The following is a 23,880-nucleotide window of genomic DNA, read 5'->3' on the forward strand; positions in this document are numbered from 1 at the left end:
CGGAATCGGCAAAAATCCGATATTTAAACCGGTACAGATTATACTAGAGTTTTACCTTCTAATAAGTTTTATATTCTAGTTTTGTAAGATTTATTGAAAATTTGGTTATGATCCATCATTATTGTAGAGTTTTTGTAATAAAATTATTGCAAACTCTCATTCAGAGGATCAACCTAACACAAAATTGAAAATAATACAGTACATTGCTGAACCAGGATCTGCTGTTGTATTGGAAATTCAAAAGTGAGTATTCAAACGTGAAGCAAGTGCTGAGAAAATACCTGGGCGTACCTGCTGCATCAGTATTCAGTGATTGAGTATTCAGTGTTGCTGAACAGATTTGCGATAAGAGAAGAAGTAGGTTACTTCCTGAAGTTGAATCTGGCAGCAAGCAGTAAATTTCCAACATTAAGAACAGGAATTCATTTTGCATTTCAAAGAACTGTTTGTGTACTAATGTAAAATCTCTTGAGAATCCATGTTCTTCTTAAACGTTCACATAACCATATTTTGTAGATGCAAATGTACATTTGCATCTCTTGAGAATATATATGTATATACATATGATATGCAATACAAATGTGCATAGCAAATTTATATTTGTCATGCTGAAAATAACATCCCATTTCTGTTTAATAATCTTATGTATCGGAATCGGTTAAATATTATCGGTGAGTACATCGGAATCGGTAAATTTTCAGCTTCGTCATATCCCTAAAATTAATGTATGCTGCTTAAATAGCAGTTAAAATAATTTCTTGAAATCATTTATGGACAGATATTATTAATCGGGACTGTGAAGCACTGAAATCAAAGTAGAGACTCCTTGATTATACAGCAAGAGCATTAGTCGCCACATAACCCAGAAAAAAAATGTGCTTTGACCCATAACAAATTAGGGGGAAACTGATTTTGGCTGACCATTGGGGGAGCATTTTTACAAAAGCCTCCAAGTGCTCCCTTCTTGCTCCTTTACTCGCTCCCACCCAGAGAACAAAATCTCACTTTCTCAGGTGCCTGTCCCGGAGATTCGTTCCTTCTCAAAGCATTAAGTTATGTCTTACGTTCTAATATTTTAAAAAATAACTGGAAAATTCTTCATTTCTTAAAATTTAATATAATTTTTATTATATTTAAATATATTTTCAAACATTTTCAATTACGAAAACAACAATAATTTAAAACGTTCCTGAATTATAACAAACCTGTTATTGACAATGGATTGTGAGGTTAAACCTGCGGTACTGACCTTGTGTACAGATGAAATTTGACGTCATTTTCCGGATTAATTTGAGGAACAGGGTATTCCTTGTCCAATCTGGTAACGCGAAGCCTACCCTGTCTGTCATAGAATGCCAGGTACTTTCTTTCCTTGTGCCTAGTGCTTGTGCCGACATCTGGAAGCCGAAATAGTTCTCTTAGTCGATAGGAATACCAATTACATGATATAATCGTTTTTATTTCACTGAATAGTGATATACAGGGTGATCTAAAAGTATGGAGTATATACGTACAGATGGATCAAGTGTTCTGGAATGCGATTTTAATCATCAGTAAGAACAAGGCTTGAAGTAATTGCAACAGAAGTGGTTATGTTTCCTAGTCTTCTACATTAGCGGTTCTTAACTTTTCATTTATCACGAACTATATTTAATTGTCTTTTGTTGCTGCGTCTCCACCACGGATTTATCTGAATATTTGAAGTCATAAACTGCTCATAAAATACATAGGTACAATTTATTACAATAATAATAATAATTGACGTTGTTGTTGTTATTATTATTAGTATTATATACATATGATTATTTCAATAAATATGATTATTATTATTATTATTATTATTAGAACTATACACAGATAATTGCACAATATTATATAACAATAAACAATTATTAGTATCAGAAATATAATAGATCTCGTTGAAAACTGTAACTTGAACTGTAAATATGCTAACTTCTTATGTTATGTTCTTCTGCAGCTTATGTATTTTATTCGTGTAACTTTGTACTTTTGTATTTGACTTAGTGCTGTATTAGGTTTCATACTGTGCTCAACACTTAAAATAAACGATTATAATTATTATTATTATTATTTCAAGAAAACCTGGAAAATGTTTAATTTTTAAATTGGTTTATTCTTAAAGTCTGCTCTGACACCTGGGCATTCTAGGACCGTAAATTAGAAACCACTGATCTAAAGCACATAATCAACTACAGGTCTCAAAACCGCTCCGCGCCGCCGAGAAGAAAACTTGCGTTGCTTCATTTATATGGAATAAAATTAGTTAACGTTCAACATACGGTGTTGCCTACTTCGAAAATCAAACTTTCCTCCAAAAGAGAAATATATTACAGTCACACTTGATCTGATAAGCAAATGGTGATTCCATTTTGTATCAGGCACATTATATATACTGAAAAACAAGAAGATATATTGCCGTAATCCTTCAAACAGATCCAGTTGCATGTATATATAAGATGTGGCAACATCGCAATTTTGGCCAAGCACCTAATTTAGTGTTTCTCAAGTGTAGTTAGGATCGTGAATTCATGAATTCTACAAGGGCCTTCTCGACGGCATGTGTTAACCTTGTCGCCTTGTATTCCAGAGATTCCGGGTACAATACCCAATGGAGGTACACAGTGGTTCGGATCGCACTTTAAACTGTACTTCTAGTCCCGATTAGCCTATCTGTGCACAAAGTGGATTAAAAAACTCAATACGAACTCTACTTGAAAAAATACTTCCAAGCTACAATTTTTCATCAAAAACAGTTTCCGATCTGAATGATTTACCTATATGTATTCAACTTGATGTTTATATCTTTTCCTAGGTCTATATGTGTTATAACAATTCCTCCTGTAGTTCGAGAACTCGCCGCGGCAATCGTAAAAATACCTCCATTATAATTATTAATTGAGCTACGACTGATCTGTAATTCAAAGGATCCAATTATGTCATAAATAGAAAACTATTAACAAAAGTCTACCTGCACATAGCAAGAACGCAAGCAACAAGAAGGCACAGAAGTTCGCCATTCTGCTTTGTTTGCACTAATGGAACATAATTGATATGCAAGCACGGTCTTTTATGCAGAAAATCCTCCTAGTACAAAGTACTATCTGCAAACATTTTTTACGTCAATCTCAGGATTACCATTGTCTATTTTGAATACTCCCTTTCGATATACTGATCTCTTATCTTATTTTATTATATTATCTTATCTCATTTATACATGATTTGTCATAATCTCACTAATTTTTAAACAAATTTTACCATAAAATGATCCGTTTCTCCGCATCACAGATAAGTTTGTGGATCTAGTACTAGAGCAGATCAGCATTCAAGCCAAGCATATTGTTTACACATGATAGAGTGTAATCCACAAGTATGTGGTGAAAAATGCGAATCATTAGAAAGTATTGATGGTAGCCACGGAATACTATGAAGAAACTAGAGTTAACATAGCAGAATCGCTCATGTTAAAGTCTCACTCAAACATAACATAGCCTAGGCTTTCTTGCTCTGTTACTTGGGGTCAGTAGTTGAGGACCCCGCCAAGGACAATTAGTGCACGGGCGTTAATTAATTTGCATATAATTAAGAACTAATTTGCATAATATGAATAAATTTGCATATCATTAGAATACTTTACATTTATGTATTTGCATGTTTATAACTTTTATGAATATATAATTATTTATTTTATGAAAAATATGTATATAGAAGGTAATTAGAGGTACTAAACGCTATGCATATGGTTTTATATTCATTACTGCTAAGTATGTAATGTATAAAATGTTAAAATTAATGTTTATAATATTGAAAATAAGTTTTCTATGGTTTATGAACCGCTATGAACGGTGGTAATGGTACGAAAGAAGACGGTCCCGGTACTCGAACCCACGATATGTAACGGTAATAAATATAGTGCACTATGTAATAATGTTATATGGCATGTAATATATTGAGCGGAGACGAACTATGTATAATGTGTGAGCTGAGTCTGATGCCAGACAGACAAGGGTGAACTCCGCGCTGAGGGTAGACGAGAAAGGAATTTGGGAGATGTGCGGTCAAGGTCAAATGACGTCACAACGTCAGAACAAAGAAAGAACCCGATTGACCAATCAGAACCGGTTTTTCCAAGGTTAACCAGTACGCAATAACAGGGGAAAGGTATGCAATACTGTAGGGCAGGGGAGAGATTCAACCAGACAACAAAGGATGTCTGGTAATGCGCAGCAATGGTCAATTTTTTGAAACTGTGCGTCGCTTTCTTGCTAGAACAGGTTTCTGTCTAAGTAGGCCAAGGTTACCGAGAACACAAGAAAAAAGGATTTTTGGATACCCAATTAGATTGGAGCGAGAACTTTAAATTGAACAAGGAGAACGAAGGGTAAGGGTTTATTATTTGTACTATGAAGAAGGGAGAGCTCTCAGGGACTGGGCCTACAGTTTTCACTATTTGCTTTTATCACGGGGTATCGAACCTAGGACCTTTTCATTATTGATTTAGGTAGTAAACTTATGTTACTGTGTGCTATTTAACATATTATTGAGTTTATTTTTTACCAAACTTTGACTTTATGTCAAACATTTTCACAGCTTATTTTTATTTTTACCAAAATAACACTATTTATACTATTCAGGCAACATTTTTTATTAAATTTTGGATTCACAAAGACATTTTTTCAACTTTTAACTTATTATTTTACAACTTTATGTTAATTTTTACCAAAATAACACTATTTATACTATTCAGGCAACATTTTTTATTAAATTTTGGATTCACAGACATTTTTTTCAACCTTTAACTTATTATTTTACAATTTTATGTTAATTTTTTATCAAAATAACACTATTTATACTATTCAGGCAACATTTTTTTATTAAATTTTGGATTCACAAAGACATTTTTTCAACTTTTAACTTATTATTTCACAACTTTATGTTAATTTTTACCAAAATAACACGATTTATACTATTCAGGCAACATTTTTTATTTAATTTTGGATTCACAAAGACATTTTTTTCAACTTTTAACTTATTATTTTACAATTTTATGTAAATTTTTTATCAAAATAACACTATTTATACTATTCAGGCAACATTTTTTTATTAAATTTTGGATTCACAAAGATATTTTTTCAACTTTTAACTTACTATTTTACAATTTTGTTAATTTTTTATCAAAATAACACTATTTATACTATTCAGGCAACATTTTTTATTAAATTTTGGACTCACAAAGATATTTTTACAACTTTTTTATTTATTATTTTACAATTTTATACCTATTTTTACCAAAATAACACTATTTATGCTATTCAGGAAAGACTTTTAGTTATATTTTCGACACACAAAGTGTGTTTTTTCAACTTCTATCTGTTTATTTCACAAGTTTAGGCTTATTATTACCAAAATAATACAATTCAATCTGTTCAGGAAAGACTTTTAGTTACATTTTCGACACACAAAGTGTGTGTTCTCAACTGCTATCTGTTTATTTCACAAGTCTAGGCTTATTATTACCAAAATAACACAATTCAATGTGTTCAGGATAGACTTGTAGTTACATTTTCGACACACTAAGTGTGTGTTCTCAACTTCTATTTGTTTATTTCACAAGTTTAGGCTTATTATTACCCAAATAACACAATTTCATCTATTCAGGATATTTTGTATTTACAAAGAGATTTTTCAACTTTTAATTTATTATTTACAAGTTTATGCCTATTTTTTACTCAAATAACACAATTCTATCTGTTCAGGAAAGACTTTTAGTTATATTTTCGACACACAAAGTGTGAGTTTTCAATTTTTATCTGTTTATTTCACAAGTTTAGCCTAATATTTACTCAAATAACACGATTTGAACGTGTTTTTTTATTACATTTTGGACACACACACAGACAGATATATTTTCCAAGTTTACAGGATTATTCTCTAAGTTTACTCAAATAACACATTTTAAATGTGTTTTGAATTAAACTTTGTACACACGAAGTGTGTTTCGTCAATTCAAGAAAGTTTTCAAATATATTTTGGATGCAAAAGTATGTTTTGTCAAGTTCTACCCTTTTATTTTACAAGTTTAGGCTTATTATTACTCAAATAACCAATTTCATCTATTCAGACAACATTTTGTTTGTTATATTTTACTCACAAAGACATTTTATCAATTTTTAATTTATTATTTCTCAAGTTTATGTAATTTTTATTCTAATAACACAATTTTAACTATTCAGGCAACATTTTTGTTGCAATTTGGACTTACAAAGAGATTTTTTTAAATTTTTGTATTAAATTTTCTACTTATTGCGTTTTGTATTTCACATTCGATATTACAAATTTCTAAGGTGTGTATAATATTTCAAACTATTTTCAGGGTGTATTTGTTAATGCTTTTGGATAATAACTATTAGGTTTTTGGATGAACTAATGTTAAGAATATTTCAACCAATCAGAAAATGTGTCGTTTTTATTTCCACCAATCAGAAAACGCGTCGGTTTTATTTCATCCAATTAGAAAACGCGTTGATTTTATTTCAACCAATGAGAGAAGGCGTCAGTTTTGCTTATGAGGTATAAAAACTGCGTAAAAGCAAGCAGAAGCTATTTTGAGAAGTATTTGTGAAGCATTGTGTCAGAGAAGACATCAAGTTGTGATTATTGGCCGTGAGTTTCAGACAAAGAACTCAAGAGAAGCTATAATTAAGGTAAATGATTTTTATTATGTAGTGTGTTTTTTAAATAATATGTAAATGCAAATATTGAAACGAGGAAAACGTCAATGCAAACCAAAAAGAATATGCGTAATGTGAACAAGTACTACAACTATTTTTCTTTTTCTCAGGTGCTTCTAATTTTGTATGGGTGACTGAAAGGGACCATTAGTGAAAGATGGCGTCTTCAAGCTCCACAAACAAGGCTAACCACACTGCGGTGAGTACCTCGCAAGAGATTTTACCATTGGAATGTATATTTCTCCACTAGTTTTTTGAAATAATATATAAATCCAGAAAGCAAAGAAACGAAAAAAGTAAATACAGAAATGAATATGCGTAATATAAACAAGTACTACAACTATGTTTCTATTTTTCAGGTGTTCTTATTTGTGTACCTGTGAGTGGAAGGATCTATTACTGGAAATAACGTCAACAAAGTAACCGACAAGGACATGAGTCAAATAATTGCATCATGTCCATGTTTTTCCAATTATATCTATAAGGATTGTGTGTTGGAGACTTTGAAGAGGTATACACCTGGCAAGTATATTATATGCTGGGGATGTTATTCTAAACAAGGCAACCAACTAGCCCACGATTGTGTAGTTAACCATTTCATCATTTTCTACGAGTGTGAGTGCGTATGCTGTAAAGATGAAGATTTACTCTCTGAACGTTATTTTATTTGCCAAGGAGAACGCTGTTTGAATAAATGCCAACGATGTGTTAAGTGGATGGGCGAGAGAATCCAGTATTATTTACAGGACTTGGATAACACAAAACATATTTTTGATTTTTATATTACTAACCATGAGGATGTTGCGGATGCTTTGACGGCACACGAGGTAGAGACAGAATACAAAGCTTTTTATAGTGTGTTATGTGGAATTTCAAACAATATCGAACTAGTGAAAACTCTTATAGATGCTATACGCTCAGCAGAGCTTACTTATGGTAGCACAGGATTTTTGTGAGAGTTGAATAGAGACTGACTAATAACACCGAAATGGTGCAATACATTATTGATGTACAAGGATTTATTTATAACAGAAAATTTATATTGCGTGAGATTTGTGTGAGTTCTACAAATTTGGACACTGTGTATTATGCGCTTGTGAGTGTTCCCGATTATTTCAAAGAGAACAAAGAATCGCGCTGGGTTAAATACAATCTCCATGCATTAATGTATGATATTCCTTGTGGATGTGAAATATACTATGTCCGGAGGGCAGTTAGGAACTTGAACTGTCAAGGTGGTACATTTTTCTGCAAAGGAAAATCCCAAATTATCAAAGATTTGTTTAATATTGATAACATTGTTGATTTACAAACTGTAAACTGTCCATCCCTTAAGAATTTGTATATGTTTCAAGGAGGATTGTGCAAGTATCATTCTGATACTTCTCCCCCAGCTGAACAAGGTTGCGCATTCAGAAATGTTCAAAGACTTGTATGTTGGTACAATAATAAAAATATTAATGTGTAATGTATTTTAGTGCAAATAATAAAGATTTGTGAAAAAGAAATGTTTTCTATGTTGTTATTTAGTTTTAAAGCCTTTATTCAAGGTATTTTCAAGTATTACTGGTTTTTTGGCTGCATCAACACATGGGTTATTTCCATTTGGTTTATTATACGAGGCTACAATCACTATATGTCTATGAGGACTAAAATCCACTGATTGAACCTTAAAGCTTAGGCTTACTACGTATATTGATTAAACACAGGACAACACGAATCTTACAGAGGATTGTAGGAGGCATAGGCCCACACGCCAGAGCCTTATTAGCCTGCAAGAACAACTTGTATGTTGAATTGTGACTGTTTAGCAATAATATTTATAAAGTTTAAATCATTTTCATTAGATTACATATATATTTTGGATTCAAATAAAACACTCAAGTTAAGTTTTTTAAGTTTATTTTTATTTAATATACAAATATAGAATATATCAAATTTACATATATGAAAAGTACTCTACCAAAGAGCAAAAGTCACATAGGGATTACGATTTAGCCGATGCTGAAATTCTTCAATGAGGGATTTGTAGTAAGAGAGAAATTTTTGCCACTGTTTAAAGTTGAGGGTGACTCCACCAGAGATGCTGGTGATTTCCACTTTTATATTTTCTCCACTGCCCTCGAAGGTGAAGTAAAGTTCTCCTATAATGTTTATAGATCTGAATCTGTCTTTTTGTGTGGAGAATCTGTTTTTGTAAGTGTCGAAGATCACATCTGATTTGTAGACGCATGATGGGTACTCTTCTTTATTTAGGACAATGTAATTTTTTTATTTTCTTTTTCATGTTTCAAAATCAATTCAGTGTCTGCGAAAGTACCTCGAATAATGATATTCATGTTGGCATCGATGATGAATGTGGTTTCTGGTTATATGTTGTTCATTTGGTGGGTGCCTCTGATAGACTGCATTTTGGTTTGGTATCAATAAAAAGTTTTAAAAATATGCAACTAGTGCTACAAAAGGAACGGAAATTATCGACAATTTCTGGATTATAACTAAAATTCAGTTTGCCTTTTACATATCCAATATTTACAGACCAACACTAACTAGACTTCGATTATATAAATGTAGCAGGAACTATATTTCTGAGAATCAAACTATATTAGGATTATATGTTAAACTTATACAAAACCAGATTATTCTATGTAAGTATATTTATATTGACTGGATTATTTAACAGATCAAACGGAAAGAAGGCAAAATCCACTAAACGTAGGTGATTGCATGAAAATAACTAGGTCAAGGAGTGACCAACAGTGAGCTGAGGTTATATATAGAGGGTCGCTCTTCATAATTCTTACCTTCGCTGGATCGGCGAAGAAACGCACTTGTGGGCGGTAGAACCTGAATGGGCTCCACCAAGACATCGGAGACTCGAAGCAGATGTCTTGGTGGATGAACCCAAGTACGGTCATAGGCGCTAGGGTCAATTTGGTCATTTCTTCTTGTATGAGGAACCAATTTGGCCAACTTCCCAAATTAACTTACATTGCTTATAACGAATTACATTTGAAGAAAAATTATAATCTCTTAGACTGTAAACATATTTTATATTTAGGCTGCACAAGATCCAATGATAAAATTAAAAAATGGTAACCGCCTAGACAGGTACTTGAACCCTGGACAGATAGGTTAAAACCCTAATGCTATACCAACTAAGATATCTGAGAACAAGGTATTTTTTTTTGAAAAGTTAGTTATGTTAAGAAATATCGTTTGAGAACTCTTTGACCCTACTTGGGTTCATCCACCAAAACATCTGCTTCGAGTCTCCGATGTCTTGGTGGAGCTCATTCAGATTCTACCGCCCACAAGTGCGTTTCTTCGCCGATCCAGCGAAGGTAAGAATTATGAAGAGCGACCCTCTATATATAACCTCAGCTCACTGTTGGTCACTCCTTGACCTAGTTATTTTCATGCAATCACCTACGTTTAGTGGATTTTGCCTTCTTTCCGTTTGATCTGTTAAATAATCCAGTCAATATAAATATACTTACATAGAATAATCTGGTTTTGTATAAGTTTAACATATAATCCTAATATAGTTTGATTCTCAGAAATATAGTTCCTGCTACATTTATATAATCGAAGTCTAGTTAGTGTTGGTCTGTAAATATTGGATATGTAAAAGGCAAACTGAATTTTAGTTATAATCCAGAAATTGTCGATAATTTCCGTTCCTTTTGTAGCACTAGTTGCATATTTTTAAAACTTTTTATTGATACCAAACCAAAATGCAGTCTATCAGAGGCACCCACCAAATGAACAACATATAACCAGAAACCACATTCATCATCGATGCCAACATGAATATCATTATTCGAGGTACTTTCGCAGACACTGAATTGATTTTGAAACATGAAAAAGAAAATAAAAAAATTACATTGTCCTAAATAAAGAAGAGTACCCATCATGCGTCTACAAATCAGATGTGATCTTCGACACTTACAAAAACAGATTCTCCACACAAAAAGACAGATTCAGATCTATAAACATTATAGGAGAACTTTACTTCACCTTCGAGGGCAGTGGAGAAAATATAAAAGTGGAAATCACCAGCATCTCTGGTGGAGTCACCCTCAACTTTAAACAGTGGCAAAAATTTCTCTCTTACTACAAATCCCTCATTGAAGAATTTCAGCATCGGCTAAATCGTAATCCCTATGTGACTTTTGCTCTTTGGTAGAGTACTTTTCATATATGTAAATTTGATATATTCTATATTTGTATATTAAATAAAAATAAACTTAAAAAACTTAACTTGAGTGTTTTATTTGAATCCAAAATATATATGTAATCTAATGAAAATGATTTAAACTTTATAAATATTATTGCTAAACAGTCACAATTCAACATACAAGTTGTTCTTGCAGGCTAATAAGGCTCTGGCGTGTGGGCCTATGCCTCCTACAATCCTCTGTAAGATTCGTGTTGTCCTGTGTTTAATCAATATACGTAGTAAGCCTAAGCTTTAAGGTTCAATCAGTGGATTTTAGTCCTCATAGACATATAGTGATTGTAGCCTCGTATAATAAACCAAATGGAAATAACCCATGTGTTGATGCAGCCAAAAAACCAGTAATACTTGAAAATACCTTGAATAAAGGCTTTAAAACTAAATAACAACATAGAAAACATTTCTTTTTCACAAATCTTTATTATTTGCACTAAAATACATTACACATTAATATTTTTATTATTGTACCAACATACAAGTCTTTGAACATTTCTGAATGCGCAACCTTGTTCAGCTGGGGGAGAAGTATCAGAATGATACTTGCACAATCCTCCTTGAAACATATACAAATTCTTAAGGGATGGACAGTTTACAGTTTGTAAATCAACAATGTTATCAATATTAAACAAATCTTTGATAATTTGGGATTTTCCTTTGCAGAAAAATGTACCACCTTGACAGTTCAAGTTCCTAACTGCCCTCCGGACATAGTATATTTCACATCCACAAGGAATATCATACATTAATGCATGGAGATTGTATTTAACCCAGCGCGATTCTTTGTTCTCTTTGAAATAATCGGGAACACTCACAAGCGCATAATACACAGTGTCCAAATTTGTAGAACTCACACAAATCTCACGCAATATAAATTTTCTGTTATAAATAAATCCTTGTACATCAATAATGTATTGCACCATTTCGGTGTTATTAGTCAGTCTCTATTCAACTCTCACAAAAATCCTGTGCTACCATAAGTAAGCTCTGCTGAGCGTATAGCATCTATAAGAGTTTTCACTAGTTCGATATTGTTTGAAATTCCACATAACACACTATAAAAAGCTTTGTATTCTGTCTCTACCTCGTGTGCCGTCAAAGCATCCGCAACATCCTCATGGTTAGTAATATAAAAATCAAAAATATGTTTTGTGTTATCCAAGTCCTGTAAATAATACTGGATTCTCTCGCCCATCCACTTAACACATCGTTGGCATTTATTCAAACAGCGTTCTCCTTGGCAAATAAAATAACGTTCAGAGAGTAAATCTTCATCTTTACAGCATACGCACTCACACTCGTAGAAAATGATGAAATGGTTAACTACACAATCGTGGGCTAGTTGGTTGCCTTGTTTAGAATAACATCCCCAGCATATAATATACTTGCCAGGTGTATACCTCTTCAAAGTCTCCAACACACAATCCTTATAGATATAATTGGAAAAACATGGACATGATGCAATTATTTGACTCATGTCCTTGTCGGTTACTTTGTTGACGTTATTTCCAGTAATAGATCCTTCCACTCACAGGTACACAAATAAGAACACCTGAAAAATAGAAACATAGTTGTAGTACTTGTTTATATTACGCATATTCATTTCTGTATTTACTTTTTTCGTTTCTTTGCTTTCTGGATTTATATATTATTTCAAAAAACTAGTGGAGAAATATACATTCCAATGGTAAAATCTCTTGCGAGGTACTCACCGCAGTGTGGTTAGCCTTGTTTGTGGAGGTTGAAGACGCCATCTTTCACTAATGGTCCCTTTCAGTCACCCATACAAAATTAGAAGCACCTGAGAAAAAGAAAAATAGTTGTAGTACTTGTTCACATTACGCATATTCTTTTAGGTTTGCATTGACGTTTTCCTCGTTTCAATATTTGCATTTACATATTATTTAAAAAACACACTACATAATAAAAATCATTTACCTTAATTATAGCTTCCCTTGAGTTCTTTGTCTGAAACTCACGGCCAATAATCACAACTTGATGTCTTCTCTGACACAATGCTTCACAAATACTTCTCAAAATAGCTTCTGCTTGCTTTTACGCAGTTTTTATACCTCATAAGCAAAACTGACGCCTTCTCTCATTGGTTGAAATAAAATCAACGCGTTTTCTAATTGGATGAAATAAAACCGACGCGTTTTCTGATTGGTGGAAATAAAAACGACACATTTTCTGATTGGTTGAAATATTCTTAACATTAGTTCATCCAAAAACCTAATAGTTATTATCCAAAAGCATTAACAAATACACCCTGAAAATAGTTTGAAATATTATACACACCTTAGAAATTTGTAATATCGAATGTGAAATACAAAACGCAATAAGTAGAAAATTTAATACAAAAATTTAAAAAAATCTCTTTGTAAGTCCAAATTGCAACAAAAATGTTGCCTGAATAGTTAAAATTGTGTTATTAGAATAAAAATTACATAAACTTGAGAAATAATAAATTAAAAATTGATAAAATGTCTTTGTGAGTAAAATATAACAAACAAAATGTTGTCTGAATAGATGAAATTGGTTATTTGAGTAATAATAAGCCTAAACTTGTAAAATAAAAGGGTAGAACTTGACAAAACATACTTTTGCATCCAAAATATATTTGAAAACTTTCTTGAATTGACGAAACACACTTCGTGTGTACAAAGTTTAATTCAAAACACATTTAAAATGTGTTATTTGAGTAAACTTAGAGAATAATCCTGTAAACTTGGAAAATATATCTGTCTGTGTGTGTGTCCAAAATGTAATAAAAAAACACGTTCAAATCGTGTTATTTGAGTAAATATTAGGCTAAACTTGTGAAATAAACAGATAAAAATTGAAAACTCACACTTTGTGTGTCGAAAATATAACTAAAAGTCTTTCCTGAACAGATAGAATTGTGTTATTTGAGTAAAAAATAGGCATAAACTTGAAAATAATAAATTAAAAGTTGAAAAAATCTCTTTGTAAATACAAAATATCCTGAATAGATGAAATTGTGTTATTTGGGTAATAATAAGCCTAAACTTGTGAAATAAACAAATAGAAGTTGAGAACACACACTTAGTGTGTCGAAAATGTAACTACAAGTCTATCCTGAACACATTGAATTGTGTTATTTTGGTAATAATAAGCCTAGACTTGTGAAATAAACAGATAGCAGTTGAGAACACACACTTTGTGTGTCGAAAATGTAACTAAAATTCTTTCCTGAACAGATTGAATTGTATTATTTTGGTAATAATAAGCCTAAACTTGTGAAATAAACAGATAGAAGTTGAAAAAACACACTTTGTGTGTCGAAAATATAACTAAAAGTCTTTCCTGAGTAGCATAAATAGTGTTATTTTGGTAAAAATAGGTATAAAATTGTAAAATAATAAATTAAAAAGTAATAAAAATATCTTTGTGAGTCCAAAATTTAATAAAAAATGTTGCCTGAATAGTATAAATAGTGTTATTTTGATAAAAAATTAACATAAAATTGTAAAATAATAAGTTAAAAGTTGAAAAAATATCTTTGTGAATCCAAAATTTAATAAAAAAATGTTGCCTGAATAGTATAAATAGTGTTATTTTGATAAAAAATTAACATAAAATTGTAAAATAATAAGTTAAAAGTTGAAAAAAATGTCTTTGTGAATCCAAAATTTAATAAAAAAATGTTCCCTGAATAGTATAAATCGTGTTATTTTGGTAAAAATTAACATAAAATTGTAAAATAATAAGTTAAAAGTTGAAAAAATGTCTGTGAATCCAAAATTTAATAAAAAATGTTGCCTGAATAGTATAAATAGTGTTATTTTGGTAAAAATTAACAAAAAGTTGTAAAATAATAAGTTAAAAGTTGAAAAAAATGTCTTTGTGAATCCAAAATTTAATAAAAAATGTTGCCTGAATAGTATAAATAGTGTTATTTTGGTAAAAATAAAAATAAGCTGTGAAAATGTTTGACATAAAGTCAAAGTTTGGTAAAAAATAAACTCAATAATATGTTAAATAGCACACAGTAACATAAATTTACTACCTAAATCAATAATGAAAAGGTCCTAGGTTCGATACCCCGTGATAAAAGCAAATAGTGAAAACTGTAGGCCCAGTCCCTGAGAGCTCTCCCTTCTTCATAGTACAAATAATAAACCCTTACCCTTCGTTCTCCTTGTTCAATTTAAAGTTCTCGCTCCAATCTAATTGGGTATCCAAAAATCCTTTTTTCTTGTGTTCTCGGTAATTTTGGCCTACTTAGACAGAAACCTGTTCTAGCATGCAAGCGACGCACAGTTTCAAAAAATTGACCATTGCTGCGCATTACCAGACATCCTTTGTTGTCTGGTTGAATCCCTCCCCTGCCCTACAGTATTGCATACCTTTCCCCTGTTATTGCGTACTGGTTAACCTTGGAAAAACCGGTTCTGATTGGTCAATCGGGTTCTTTCTTTGTTCTGACGTTGTGACGTCATTTGACCTTGACCGCACATCTCCCAAATTCCTTTCTCGTCTACCCTCAGCGCGGAGTTCACCCTTGTCTGTCTGGCATCAGACTCAGCTCACACATTATACATAGTTCGTCTCCGCTCAATATATTACATGCCATATAACATTATTACATAGTGCACTATATTTATTACCGTTACATATCGTGGGTTCGAGTACCGGGACCGTCTTCTTTCGTACCATTACCACCGTTCATAGCGGTTCATAAACCATAGAAAACTTATTTTCAATATTATAAACATTAATATTAACATTTTATACATTACATACTTAGCAGTAATGAATATAAAACCATATTCATAGCGTTTAGTACCTCTAATTACCTTCTATATACATATTTTTCATAAAATAAATAATTATGTATTCATAAAAGTTATAAACATGCAAATACATAAATGTAAAGTAATCTAATAATATGCAAATTTATTCATATTATGCAAATTAGTTCTTAATTATATGCAAATTAATTAACGCCCGTGCACTAATTGTCCTTGGCGGGGTCCTCAACTACTGAGGTCTCTGGTAGGCAGTATTTAACATTATTTTCTGCATGGTGCATAGATTTCGTTTCATTTGCCAATAGCTTTAAAATAGTGATTCGACTTTTGTAAAGCTGCATCACTTTCAACGGATTATAACTTTCAGTATATTTTAACTGGCTTACATGTAGTAAGTACGAACCTGAAGGCTTCTAAAGTTTGAATTCTCAAAGAATTCTTTGTCAGCTTATTTTAATCTGGCTTACATGTAGGAAGCATGAACCTGAGAAGTTGAGAAATTATAAGATTTTTTTTAATTCTGTGTTGCAGGCTATCTCTGTAAAAGAGATTACAATGTGATTGGTGTCGATTGCTCTGTTATTGCAGCTAATGATCACTACATCGTTGTGGTTGAGGAAACAAGGGATGTTGGCGACTTCGTTGCTCGTCTCATAGAATTCCTGGTGGCCGTAGGAGGAGCTAAACTCTCGGAGCCCACGTGGCAGGGTTTGCAGGAGCTAATTTCTCCATCGGAGCTATGTCCAGAATCACAGGCAAGTGACTGGAGATTTGTATACTTATCTGTATCACGGAAAAAATGAGCAATCACTTTCACTTTTACCCGTGCTTCTGTTCGACCGTGTAATAGTCGTCATAACAGCCAATAATGATGAGATAACTTAATGATTAATCTGGCCAATCATGATTTCATGTAAGTGCAATATTTCACTATGTCATACAAAGTATCTGATTTTTTTTTAAAAATAAAATCTATGAAAACTTGTAAAATCCTGTTGCTTCTATACAGAAGTGCTCATCAGGACTGTAACGTACACAAACAGGGTGGATTGTTATAGTTTATTATTTGAAGCAATTTTATTGCATATAATTAGAGTACATGTTGTGTGTATGAACTTAAAATCTTTAAAATCCATGCTTCAAAAAACTTACACTGTTATCGTTAGAATTTTATTAAAATAATACGTTTCCTCTATTTGTCCTAAAGGATTAGACCCTGCCGGTCCGCTTTTTGAAATCAAAGGACCAGACGGAAGGCTGGACCAATCAGACGCTGCCTTCGTGGACGTCATCCACACCAACAAGGGTTTGCAAGGAATTTCCTTCTCGGTAGGCCACGTTGACTTCTATCCGAACGGTGCATCTGAGAGTCAGCCGGGCTGTGGTACGGATATGACAGGTAATGTCGGATTTCATACTGCTTCAGTTTAAAAATGGCAGGTTAAGGCCACTCCGTACAGTGATGTCGACCTGGTGATTTCTCACCAAATTTAGTACATGTCTGGTGCAAGAGTTTTTCGTTTTCGAAAAGTGTTTTGGGGGAGAGTTGAATTGTGCAATGCAAAATAGTATTCACACGCGTGGCTTTCCTTTATTCCTTTTGACACAAATCATTCATCCGGTTTCCAGTGAAAAGGAAGATGCTTTGTTTGTTCCATACTTAAGCGTGTTTGAAGAAATATCGAGGTGAAAAAGAGAGAGTAGATATGATCAATTTCATCGTATCATCGCTGATCTTCACGATCACCCAAAAGGGGCGGAAATGTGAAGTAAAATAAATCAAATCAATCACCAATCATAAATCAAATCAATGGTTAAATGCATGGTTACACTTCTCGCGCAATTGATCTGAATACTGTCCGATAAGCTTCTCTATTTGATATGTGATGCCACAACAAGAAAACTGTGGGAACATCGAACTTGGCCAATACACCTTCTTGTAACAAAACCTGTGCAGAAACTGTTTACATGTAACGTTATCATTGATAGGTCATACATCAAGGTTGTAAATGCTTCTCTTTAAACTCTCACCACATACTATAAGAACAATATGTTCACACGTAGTGTCAATACATAAAGTAAATTAGATTTGATGTTTTTAGCTTTTTTGTTGTGTCACACATTCAAAAAACTGGACTTTTGAAGATGATATGGATCATAGAAGGTTCAGGAACAGATGAATGACCTTGAGCTGCCCGTTTTCGAGATACAGTTTTAATCAAATAACTTTCTGTTTCAAATTTCTTTGCAGCGTCGTGCAGCCATGGCAGATCTTACCAGTACTTCACAGAGTCCATACTCTCAGAACCAGGGTTCGTGTCCAGGCAATGTTTCAGCTGGGAGGATTTCCAGAACGGTCTATGTTCCACTGGAGCAACCACCCTCATGGGCGAATACGTGGATACAAGGTAAAGGATGGATTTATTCGGAGTGCAAGTACAAGCATGTTTGATTTGAGTGTTTACATAGGAGTTTGAGTTTCGGAAGACCCTGTTTATATAGATCTTTGCAACTTAATAATGACACAAGAAAAGCAGAAAATCCAAAACACATGTTTAATATTAACATCTTCAAGTGTTTCAATACGTTTTCAGAATATTCTTCCCGTTTTGTCCAATCTTACTTAAGGGGTGATATTGGGGAAATTATGATTGGATAATAGGGGGATAATTATTACGTATGATAATGATAGCTTCTCAACAAGTTTTGATTGATTGATTCGTTGATTAACTTAAACGTTTTGGGTTCTTCGGCACGTATGACCATTTTGCATCCTTCAGTGTATAAGGGGAAAAAAACCTTTAATCTAAAAACTTTACCCTATAATTTAAAAAAGGGGTCTAAAGAACCCCTAGAAAGGTTAAAAATGTAAGTTGTAAATTGACCTAATTAGGACAAACACAACACATTAAAATACGTAGAATAGTCTCAAACCAGGGTTTCAGAGCGGAGCGGATCAACGCTCCGGCTGTTGCCCACGCTCCGGAGCGAGGAGCGAGATTGTAAGAAATGGTTCGCTCCGCTCCGAAGCGGAGCAGCGGGAATCGGAATATTTCTCGCTCCGCTGTGCAGCGAGGAGCGATATTCTAAGAACTTGTCCACTCCGCTCCGGAGTCGCTCCGGAGCGCTCCGAGCTTGGATAATACGAGTGTATACAGAAAACTAACGATCAAAGGTTCCGAGTACATTAGTAATTTTGTTTGTGGAATTTGTACGGCATTTGAACATCGCTCGTTATTGTTGTTATAAATTTGATTATTACTAAAGCTAGCGCCACGAAAACAGTCCAGTCAAGATCACGTCACTCACCTACAGTGTTGTCAATAAGCAAGGAATAATCCTTACACAATACACTAAGGAAGGCACAATCAACCGGATACGTACAACGCGCAATGTCTCAACTGTGAAGCGTAGAAGAAGTGTGGCAAACTTGGAGGCCAGGGGTGTGGAGGAGCCAAGGGGAAGCTTCGAACTTCACAGGACTGTTTTCGTGAAGAGAGCGATATTATTATTATTATTATTATTTTCATTATCATTTTTACTACTTCAGGGGACAATATATTTCAATAGCAGGTGTGCCACCTGTGGTTTTATAAGTTGAGAGAATGGAACCACTCTCTCATTTCCTGCCACCAGGGATCGCGACTGAAACTCAATTCGGTTCAACTTCTGGTTCAGGCTAAGCACTTCGGAATATCAGCCTGACGTTACAGTCCACGCCGAGGGAGAAGTGGGTTATTCCGGAATATTGGTTCGAGTAACACTGGCGAAACTACTGCAGAGAATCCATTCGACCTTCTAAAGGGCACGAGTGCGCAGAGGAAAGGCGAACCAAAGTGTACGGAGGAAGATAAAAGGCAGACAGGTGTTCATGCAAAACACTCGTTGGTCCATGATTGCCATATCTAACTTTTTTTAAGCTTGTTATATATGATACTTTGAATATAGCGAAAGGGGAAAGTTTAAAGTAATTGGAAATTCAGGTTGCTAATTTTAACTTTCGATTTTTGAATGTATGAAGTTGAAAATTGCAATCATGCTTATTAATGTTACCATAAACAAGGCCAATTAGGAAACGTTTTAATTTGAAATAGAGTTGTCATATCCTGACACTAGAAAGTTGAGAACCGCCTTAACCAAAAATGTAGTTTGCCATATTTGGTTTAATTTTATGAAGGTATAAAGTCGAAAATCGGAATGCTGTTTGTATATAGCCGAACAGGGGAATTTAAATAATATGAAATACATGGTTGTCATGGTTTTTTTCCAATTTTAAAGGCAGGAAGTTAAAATAGGTATTTAATGGTTACATACTATACTACTGCAAAAATTACAAAATATGGAACTTATAAAAGACAGACATGTCTGGTTGCCATATCTAACATTTCAAGTTTGTAAGCAGTAACCTGGAAATCGGCATGGTGGTTATAAGAAAATTGGAACATTTTGGAAAACGACGAATGGAATGTTGCTATATTTAACTTTCTGAGTCTAGAAAGCCAGAAAACGTATACGTATAAAATTAATATTTTTTAATGAGTGCGTTGTACACAGCAAACTGAAAGCAAGTTTTCAGTAATGAACAATGTGTAGTCAACAGATAAGTCGAAACAAGATGTATAAACCTTAATAGTCGTGATAAACACAAAATGTAATATTACCTACTTGGATAGCGGCATGTCATGAATTTTATGGTTTCATTTTCAAAAACAGGGCTGCGAGCAATACGTGCCTCACTGATGGCATTCTATTTTATTTTTGTTACTTAGCGTTGAATTTTGGCCATTTTTGGCTAATCGCGACGATGATAATGAGAGAATTGATGAATGTGTACTGACAAAAAAAACATGATATAGAGCGCCGTGCCCCGATAACATAGTGGTAACAACGTCGCCTTGTAATGAAGGGGCAGTGGGATTAATACCCGGTCGAGGGACATAGTGGCTCGAATCTCACTTTAGGTAGGATTTAAACTGTAGGTCAATTCTCGATAGCGTATTGTTGAGTCTTAAATCCACCAAAAGTCCATAACAAAAGGCATTGTTTCAACATATGTTGAATGCATAATTGCAATGTAGTGTATATTGTGATAAATTAATCCTTAAGCAAATATTAATTTGTAATTCTGTTTAAGAATAAGAGACTTCACTTTCCTTTACATCTATTCACAAGAGCATAAAAATACAACTTGGAAATTCATATCCAAATGAACAACCTCTTATTCATATCTTTTACGTATATGTGTATGTGTGTTTTCTGAAATCTGGCAAAGTCCTAGTAATATATTCACTTCATAAGTGTATATTACATATCATAAAGCATCATTGGGTATTCAATATCAGACGAATAAGGAATTCCATGGGAATATTTCTGCGATTTCGTGGATGTGAATTCAGCTCTCAACGACAAATGGTGTTGGTTTGACCCGCGTTAATGTCATTGGTGTTTCCTTTGTGTTTGTTTCTCTATCACAGTATATTTCTTTCCCATAGTCTCGGTGTCCTATTTTTTTTACCGACTTATCTAGGATTTGTTTAAAATTAAGGATAAAGAGAAATATACGATTAAAAGCAAGGCAAAGTTAATAGTCCGGAAAATACAAATTGAAACTTATAACTACTTAGTTGAAATGACAATTGGTTTATTACAATTATAGAAATAACTTGATCGAAATACTTGGTTTTGTTTTACATACATTTTTGTAATTCTTCTTGTGCACCTTTCCATTCCTACTTGAACAGGTAGACTATAAATAAAAACTGGGCATGATTTCCTTCAATTCATTATTTCAGTATAGACCTTCCATGATTCTCGAGGCTTATGATGCATAGAACTAACAATGAATGATTTTCTTTGTTGTTCTTGTATATTGATATAATAAATCTAGTCACCTTATAATTCCATTAACCGAGACTGGTTGGAATGATTTCTCCATACGCATGGACGTCCGGAAGGGAGGGGGCCAAGCGAGGCCACGACACCCGGAAATGATAGTCAATCAAAACGTACATATTTTACGCATATAATTTTATTTCAGTCACAGTAATATATGTTAATTATTGCAAGGGCGTTGCAGGAACATGATAACTTCAAACTGAAGAATTTTTTTAAAGGGAGTAATACTATTTTGGGGAAATTCTGCCTCATTGTCGTCGTCCCCCCTCCCTTAGAAAATACCTTGCTTGTCCTTTCCTGGAAAAATCCTGAAGACGTACATGTATCAGCGGCGTTAAAAATTTCATTAAATGTCCATATATCACAGTTGACAAGCACATATAATATGCATGTAATGATATAAGAGAACACAGCTTTTAAAGGCTTCTTTTTATGACAGTGAAGAGAAGAACAACACGCGCAAGTAAAGCTTTTAAAAGAAAAGAATCTAGCCAGAATTGGTGTAGCATAATTCTAAAACTGGCAACACTGGATATGTCTGGCAAAGGCGATGTCTCTCAATGGATGTCTCTACCATGTACGAATAAGTCGGACGCAACGTACAGCGCAGCGAACGAAATTCTCAACCCTGAAGGCACACACAAGCAAGCTAAGTACCAGTTTGACACTCCTTCCCTCTTGAAACGGACACAAGACCAAGGCGCTAGCCGGTCACCTGCAAGGAACACGGAATACGGCACAAAACGAAGCTGTTGTATAGGGGAGGTGGGTCGGACAAATCCGCAAAGCAGAAAAACTGATTGCTTGAAATGATTCGTAACCCATTCAACACATAACATTCAAACTCTTATATCTAAGAGTCACAATACAAAATAGTACATCTCAATACAGAAAAACTATTTACGTAATTCATATTTCAACTGAATCAAATGAACAATTTACGTACTATAGCTCTCTCTCTCTCTCTCTCTCTACACCACAGAAAATGATTGGGAAACGGAAAGGGCCAGATATAGCCTTCAAGGTCAGCGGCCGCCAGTTGGAGTTGCGTTCAGTATAGACGGGGCTAATATATGTGCGTGTTTGTGTGTGTGTGCGTGCGATCGAGCGAGCGAGCGAGCTATTCTCTACACATCACATTGCAACATGCCATGTAGTCGTATGGGGGGGGGAGGAGGGGATATATATGACTCACACATTCATAATCTCGGCAATTTGTGAAGATAATATGATCAGCACCACTGTCCAGATGACCAGGCGAACCACAATAGCCGCTCCATGCAGGGCCTTTCCTGGAAAGTTCCCACTTGAAATCACACGGGAATCGATCCCGTGTTTGTCGTGTGTCAGTCAGACGCTCTGCCAACTATAACACCGCGGCTCTGGTATACCTATATATGTGTTTGAATGTGCATTGCTTTAAAGAAATGCTTCGTACTTCTTGTTCAGTGGTGAGATGGCAGCGTTTAATTGGCCACACAGGGTTTATATCCACTTTATGAACAGAAAGGCTAATTGGGACTGAACCTACAGCTTGAAGTGTGATTCGAACCAGAAACCACCATGTGCCTCAATCGGGTATCGAACCCGAAACGAAGCCACTTAATTATAAGGCGGCGACATTACCACTACGCCATCGGGAAGGCCCTTACACAATTTGATTCTTGCTTACTTAAGTTATCAGTACACTACCCAACAGAAAAAGGGTGATGCAAATGGGAATGTTGTATCAGTGCTAAGCGATGGTGTACACAGAATAAATTGCCTTTTTCAAGGTCTTGCATACAGTGAAAAATGCAGGTCTGCATGACAAGAACATTACTGAAAAATATAGTTCGTCTTGGTTGTCTGTGTTGTATAGAATCATTCATTGTTATAAGGAATATTGTGGTTGTTATTATGAGGGAATAGCCGATACCGATGCCGATGTATTGGTATCGGGAAGTATCGGTTGCATTTTATTTAACCATAACGGGCGAGACTTTGCCGGCATTTTGGCCTTTCACAGACCCGCAAAAATGCCGCGGGACACTTTCGTCAATATACAACTAATTATCCTGGAAATTATGTAAAATTCAAAGTAAATTTTTATTTTGTACCAGTTTTGTACGAAAAAAATAATTTTGTGAATTTAATATTCTGATGTAATTCTTGAATATTTTAAAACAAAAAATCTTGGTAAATTGATACATAATTATAATGTTAATCGAAATTTTGAAAAACG

General features: G+C 34.0%; 1 protein-coding gene across 1 annotated transcript; it reads left to right on the top strand.

The window, feature by feature from the left end:
• The first annotated feature begins 1,352 nt into the window (after nucleotides 1-1,352).
• On the top strand, nucleotides 1,353-18,173 carry LOC145987993 (pancreatic lipase-related protein 2-like). Its single transcript, XM_083122833.1, has 4 exons — nucleotides 1,353-1,359; nucleotides 16,293-16,520; nucleotides 16,969-17,160; nucleotides 18,013-18,173. Exons 1-4 carry the CDS (start codon nucleotides 1,353-1,355, stop codon nucleotides 18,171-18,173), a joined length of 588 nt encoding a protein of 195 aa, XP_082978959.1.
• Nucleotides 18,174-23,880: the final 5,707 nt, after the last annotated feature.

This window comes from Lepisma saccharinum, chromosome 5, assembly GCF_977018435.1.
Source record: "Lepisma saccharinum chromosome 5, izLepSacc3.1, whole genome shotgun sequence".
NCBI classification, from domain to species: Eukaryota; Metazoa; Arthropoda; class Insecta; order Zygentoma; family Lepismatidae; genus Lepisma; species Lepisma saccharinum.